Here is a 6,594-nt window from a genome sequence, read left to right as displayed (position 1 = left end):
GAAAAGAAAGAGAGAGGGAAGGGGAAGAGAGGGGGAGGAAAGAAGGGGGGAGGAGGGATGGGAGGATTGAGTACAGCAGGGAAACATCTATGGGCTGAAAGCCCTCCTTTTAAGGTCTAGCTCGGCACCACCTCCTCCAGGAAGCCTTCCCTGATCTCCCCAGCACAAAATGATCTCCCCCTCTTTGCCCTCCTTGCTTTCTCCCTTGTTGACAGAGGAGCACCGCTGACCCAGAGAGGCAGTGTGGGATAGTGCTAGCCTTAGAGTGCAGATGTCCTGGGTTCAAATCCTACCTCATACATGCCCTACCTGGGTGATCCAGAGCAAGTCACTTAATTTTTCTTGGTCTCAGTTTCTTCCTCTGTATAATTAAGGGGATTAGATCTACTGACCTCTAAGGTCCCTTCCAAATATGAAGCTGTCATTGTACAACCTCTCTGGGACTCAGTCTTCTCTTCTGTAAAATGGGGTCGGGGGGGGGGGGGAGGGTTGAATTAGGTGACCTCTAAGGTCCCTGCCAGTTCTGAAGCTGTCTCTGTATATGTCTCACACACACATACATACACATACACATGCACACACACATACACACTCACACACATGCACATACATACACACACATATACACACTCACATACACATGAACACACACACCCCATTAAGTCATAAGCTCCTTGAGGGCAGGCCCCATCTGTTTACATCTCTGCATCTCTCCTCAGAGCACAGATCCTCAAGCCAGGCACTTTATGAATGTTTGAGGAACTGGACAGATGTGCCCTGTGTCATCCAGCTCCCCAAGGGCCCCTCCCCAGGGGATGCCCTTGGACCCTCAGCCCCTGGCCTGACAGAGGCAGACACCATAATCCGGTGCCCTTCTGGTGCAGATTCTGAGACCAGGGCTCAGGACAGGGACTGCAGCCTTCCATGCAGAGCTAGAGGGCAGGTGCCAATCAAGGGGACTCAGTGACTTCAGCCTGGGGTCCCCTGAGCTCCCCCGGCCCAGAGTAATGGACAGCTGGTGATGCTGGCTTCCCTGATGCCAGCTGGGACTTTGTGGCAGTCGGTGCCCCAGGAAGGAAGGGAGCTTCTGCCCAGGCATTCCCAAGGGAGCAGCAGTGGGATAGGGCCTGAACCCCAGGTATCCAGACTGAGGCTTCCTTCCTGCTGGCATCTGGATCCTGAGGAACCTCTCCTAACCCTTCTGTTCAGGCTGGGGATTGTTACTAGGGGGAGCCTCTCACCTGAGCCGCCCCCTTGGGGAGCTGGGAAACCAATTAAACTTAATGGGCCTCAATCCCACCAAGGAGATCATCCAAATGATCCGGGCTTCAAAGCGTTAATTGATGTGCCGTTGGGAACCCCCGAGTCCTGGCTGGGGCCCAGACCCCACCTCCCCTTTCATCAAGACTTAGCTCCATAGGGTGGCTGGCACCCCCACACTCCCTGGCCTCTTCCCTGTCCAGCAACCTCCCTTTAGACCAGGGGTAGGGAAAAGAGAGGGGCTTTACTCCAGAACCTTTTCAGATCCAGACACCCCTCGACCCTCCTGCCCACAGGCAGCCCTGCCCTAGGCTTTAGAATGAATGGGTCAATGTGTGATTGGGCAGGTGATTGGATGGAGGGCAGGTTCCCACTCCCCCAAACTCCTCCACTGTCCTCCCATCTTCAGTGACCAAAGCTAACCCAGTCTCCATCAAAGACCACTGTGTGGTGAACATCCCTCAAGAAATGCCTTTGAGCATAGAGAGCTGGGCAGTCGGAGGGAGACCCAGAGACAGACAGGCAGACAGACACTGACCAGCCTTGGAGACAGACAGATAGAGAGACAGATGCCAACAGTAAGACGGAGGGACAGGATAGCAAAGAAAGAGAGAGAGACAGCCAGAAACCAAAACAAGCAAAGACTGAGAGAGATGGGCAGAGATGGAGAGGTCAGTCCAGCGGCAGTGAGAGACAGCAAGAAAGCATCTCAAGAAGGCTGGCTGGGCTCACTGGGAGAGGCTCTGGGGGTCTGGGCTGCTTGTGGCTCTCCTTCCCTGGTGCCCATGCCCATGATCACTCCAGGCTCTCAGCCCCAAAGCAGGGAGGACGGGGCAGGTGGGGCTTGGAGGAGATGCCAGTTTGTCAGCACTGACCATATGCCTCTCCCCTGGACCCCAGCTGGGAACACAAGAGAAAGGAATTACCCAGGGCAGAGACCTTGTTGAAGTGAGTGGACACAGATGCATGGGGACCTGTTCGGCCAAATACTGACACATCTAAAGAGACGAACACACGCATACATGCATACATGCATATGCGGATGGAGTGACCACCCGTGACTCATCACCCAGGGGGTGGAGGGAGCCCCCAATGGGGCTCCCCTCCTTGTCTAGCCCCACCTACCCCATCAGAGTCTGTACCTTGGGGTGCCCAGGCAGCTCCTCACTGTTGGAAATGGTGGCATTGAAGGGCTCCGTGTACTGGACCATCTCCTTAGCCTTCTTGCGTTCCCTCTTGGCACTGATGCCCCTGAGGAGGGCCAGGTGTTGCCACAGGAGCGCTATGATCACAGCCCAGACCCACAGCCTCATGTTGGGGTCAGGGGCAGGGCAGGCAGCCCAGGTCTGTAGACAGAGGGACGGAAAGACGCGCTCCCAGAAGGGTGGGAGCAGACGGATGGTCTCTGGGCTCACAAGGCCAGGGCTGGGGACTTGGGACCCAGAGAAGATGACAGGAAGCCAAGAGTCCGGTCCAAAGGCAATGAGCTGGAGGATGGAGTCTGGGCACAGAGTTCGAGGGCCCTGGCCAGGCAGGTGTTCAAGGACACTGAGCTGGTGATCCCCACTTTCTGGTTCAAGGCTCAGTATCCCTTTCCCCAAAGTTCCTGGGTTCTCATGAGTATGGGCAAGTGGGGGGCCCAGAGCCTGGCAGAGACAAATTACTGTGCTGGTAAGAGGGACCAGGAAAAGGCAGGAGGGGACCCAAGCCCCATGGGCCAGGGGAATGGGTCTTCCCTTCAGTGGCACTGACTCTCTCAAGGACTGGAAGAGCCAAAATGTAAGGCAGTCAGGCACCTGCCTCAGGAAGGCTCCCCAGGTGGTGGGGCTGTGCTGGGTTCCTTCTGCCCTGCCTGGCTGCTGTCCTCCTTCATAGGGCGCCAGGGAGATCCCCAGGCCCCTCGTGATGCCGTGGTTGTAGCTGCTGCCCCATCCTCATCCTTGCCACTCGAACCCCAGGCCAGATGTTACAACATCCAAAAGGGGGCCAGAGAAGCAGTTCAGCCAGGCCCCCACACCCGCTTCGGTCTGGGAGGGCTCCCCTTGCTGCCTGCTCCAGCTGTCAGGAGGTGGAATCTGTCTCCAGACTCATGTTCATCCTCCCAAAGCTAACCCAAAGGAGGGTGCCTGGCTTCCCAGCCTCGTGCCCCGAGGCTGGCTGGGCCGGGCTGGGTTGGGCTGGGCGGCTGCCAGGGAGCCTTCCTCTGCTCTCCTCTGCTCTGGTCTCTTCCCACAAGTGGTTCCCCTTTCCAAGCCCGGGACTCTCTGCCTCCCTCTCCCTCGCTCTCTCACGAAATAAATACTCCTTTTCCTGAGCGCCTTTCCATCAAGGGGGAGGGGTCAGCCACCGCTGTCTCGGGAGCCCCGGTCTGCTCCTGGGCCCTGGCCCGCTGCTGGCTGGAGCCCCTAAGCAGCCTGGCCCAATGACTGGCTGCTGGCACTTCGATTAACGAGGCCCGGGCTGCCTGCTGGAGCCCATGGGCGTCGGGCTCCCAGGGAGTCCCAGGCGCCTCGGAGCCCTTTGTCCCCTGCCCCCGCCCTGGCCTGGGCTCCCCAGTCTGGAGCAGCCAGGGCACTAAAGGGTTAACCTCCCCCAGCCCCTCCCCCCCACATTCCAGTTTAACTATGCGCTGTCTTTATTTGTTAATAATATTTAACCTCCGTTGGCGCCTTCTGGAGGGACCCCCCTTCTCAGGTTGGTGGCAGACAAGCCCTGAATTTGTCAGAATGCACCTGATGATATGTTAATGGCCCTGTCTGTCAAAGGGCACCTCACCAGCTCTGACACACCAGCCCACAAACCAGGCCCTGGGAGCGCCTTCTCCCAAAGGGGCAGACTTTCCATCCCGCTCCCTGCCCGGACAAGTCAGCTGGTAGGGGCCACCCCCCCCACCACCACCAGCGCTCCCTGCTCGGCCCCCAAGCCCTGCCCTCTACGAACAAACACAGCCCTGGAGCCTTCCAGGAGGTGCTGGGCTGGGTGGCAGCCACCTTGGGGAACCCCAAACTTTCAGACAGGTCATCAGAGGGACCAGACCAGGGAGGGCCCAAAGGCAGCCAGGCCCTTGGGGTTACTGCACGAGACCAAATTCTCCCAACTTGTCAAGTGTGTGTGCATGTAAGTGATTCATTCATTCATAATGTCTCAGTTGGGACACCCATCCTGTCATACTGGGGAAAGAGCCGCTGGGTCTGGCAGGAGAAGACTTGAGTTCGAGCTTTGCCTTTGCTAGTCTGGGGCTCAGTCTACTTTTCTGTAAAAATGAGAGGATGACACTTGGTGACCCCTAAGGTCACTTCCAGACCTACATCTATAGTCCTACTCTGTGCCAGGCCCTGTACATACACCACTAAGCCGGGATTTCAGGCCCTGGTACATAGTAGGCATTGCCTGCATGCTTCTTGACTTGGGCCAGCTCATCTGCCAGGGCAGGGCCAGCACCTCCTAGTGCCTCGTGGGGCAAGGTGACAGAGGCAGGGCTTGGACCCTGGGCTTCCTGATGCAGGGATGGCCCTCCATGAGGGAGGGTGGGGGCCAGTGCAGACTCCTGGACAGAGAACACAGCATCTCCATAAACACCATGTAACTTGGGGGAGGAAAGGGTGCTAAGGCCAGGGAGACTGAGCTAAGCCTGAGGTGAAGAAACCAGTGCTGTGCCCCAGCTGACCAGCTGTGGGTGCCCTGAGGCTCTGACTCAGCTCCTAAGCATAGGCAGGAAAGACTTGGGGGCCAGTAGGAAAGAGGGGAGCCCCCAGAGGACAGAAACTCAGCCCAGGGGCTGAGGGTGGAGGCTTCCTTTGGTATAAGGTAGAGAGAACCCCCCCCCACACACACACACACTGTGTCTCTGTCTTTCTCTGTCTCTGTCTCTATCTCTCCCTCCATGTCTGTCTCTGTCTCTTTGTCTCTCTCTCTTTCTGTCTCTGTCTCTCTTTGTCTCTGTCTATCTCTCCCTCCTTCTCTCTGTCTCTCTCTCTCTGTGCCTCTCTCTCTCTCTGTCTCTCTCTGTCTCTGTCTTTCTCTCTGTCTCTGTCTCTCTCTGTCTCTGTCTCTCTCTCTGTCTCTGTCTCTCTCTGTCTCTCTCTCTGTCTCTCTCTGTCTGTCTCTCTCTCTGTCTCTCTCTGTCTCTCTCTGTCTGTCTCTCTCTCTGTCTCTCTCTCTCTCTCTGTCTCTCTCTCTCTCTGTCTCTCTCTCTCTCTCTCTCTGTCTCTCTGTCTCTCTCTCTCTCTCTCTCTCAGGCCACCACTGAGACAAATACAGCCCAGGAGGTGGGGGCAGATGGAGGGGTGCTGGGTTCTCAAAGTCTAATCTAGGTAGCAGATATTTTTAATTGGGGGTGAGGGAGGCCCTGGAAGGCCAAAGCTTCCAGCCCCTGACTTTAGTCCCCTTGCCCTCCTTACCAGAAAGGAGACACATGGGTGCCCCCACCAAGAATTCCCCAGACCCGGAGATGCTGGGGGGCAGGGAGAGAGAGCAGCCTGACCCCAGTGCTCTCTGGCCTTCAGAAAAATTTCCCCACTTCAATTAAAGCCTTCCCTGCCCCCCCCCTCCACAAGCCACAAGACAGAGAAAGGTCGTGGGCAGGTCTACTGACTCTGGCTGCCTCCTGCGACTCCAGGCAGCAAGTCAGGATGTGCCCCATAATCCCTTCCCCCCACAGCCCGGCCCCCAGCCCCAGCCTAGGATTCTCTCCATCACTGGAAGACGGAGCCCCAGCCCAGGTGCCCTCTGTGGGCTCACAGCACCACCCTGTGGCCATGGGTACTCCTTGCCATTCAAGCGGTTGGGGTCCACCCTCATTTCTTCGGGGAAAGCAGGAGGTGGGACAAGGGGTCAAATGGCAGAAACTTAGGGCTAGAAAGAACCCAGAGGAGTCCCTCACAGCCTCAGCGGGTAGAGCAGGAAGATCTGAGTTCAAAGCCTCCTTGATTCAATCAAGTGATCAAAAGTATAAAAATTCAGTTCCATTCAAGAGAATAGGGACAGCTATATGGTGCGGTGGTTAGAGAACCAGTCCTGGAATCAGGAGGATCTGAAATGCGACCTCAGACACTTACTAGCTGTGTGACCCTAAATAAGTCACTTAGCCCAATTCCTCCCCCCACCCCCCCAAAAAAGAGGCCTATACATAAAACCAGTAAGCCAGTCTGAATCAGGCTGTCCAGCTACAGACCAGTCAAAGGGTGGAGGAGGGCCAGCCAAACCCGAGAGGGACTACAGGAGACCCTTGAGTTCAGGGGATCCTGAGGTTGGTCCCCTCAGAGTCAGGAGGGGACTGACTACCTCAAGGTGGACACATTGTGTGTGCCCCTGCCCAGACGGCAGGGCAGCCTC

General features: G+C 56.8%; 1 protein-coding gene across 1 annotated transcript in view; it reads right to left on the bottom strand.

Annotated features, from left to right (window-relative positions):
* Positions 1-3,665, bottom strand: part of C1QTNF12 (C1q and TNF related 12) — a 17,325-nt gene extending 13,660 nt beyond the window's left edge. Inside the window, exon 1 of the mRNA XM_069078330.1 lies at positions 2,403-3,665. Within this exon, the coding sequence (XP_068934431.1) occupies positions 2,403-2,573 (171 nt within the window). The 5' untranslated portion in view covers positions 2,574-3,665. The remainder of the gene's footprint in view (positions 1-2,402) is intronic.
* Positions 3,666-6,594: the final 2,929 nt, after the last annotated feature.

Source organism: Petaurus breviceps, unplaced genomic scaffold (assembly GCF_028583685.1).
Source record: "Petaurus breviceps papuanus isolate PSGF00001 unplaced genomic scaffold, PetGlider_PUasm1.0 91041, whole genome shotgun sequence".
In the NCBI taxonomy this organism is placed as follows: domain Eukaryota; kingdom Metazoa; phylum Chordata; class Mammalia; order Diprotodontia; family Petauridae; genus Petaurus; species Petaurus breviceps.
The sequence above is the reverse complement of the archived record's forward strand: the minus strand, read 5'-3'. Positions and strand labels throughout refer to the sequence as shown.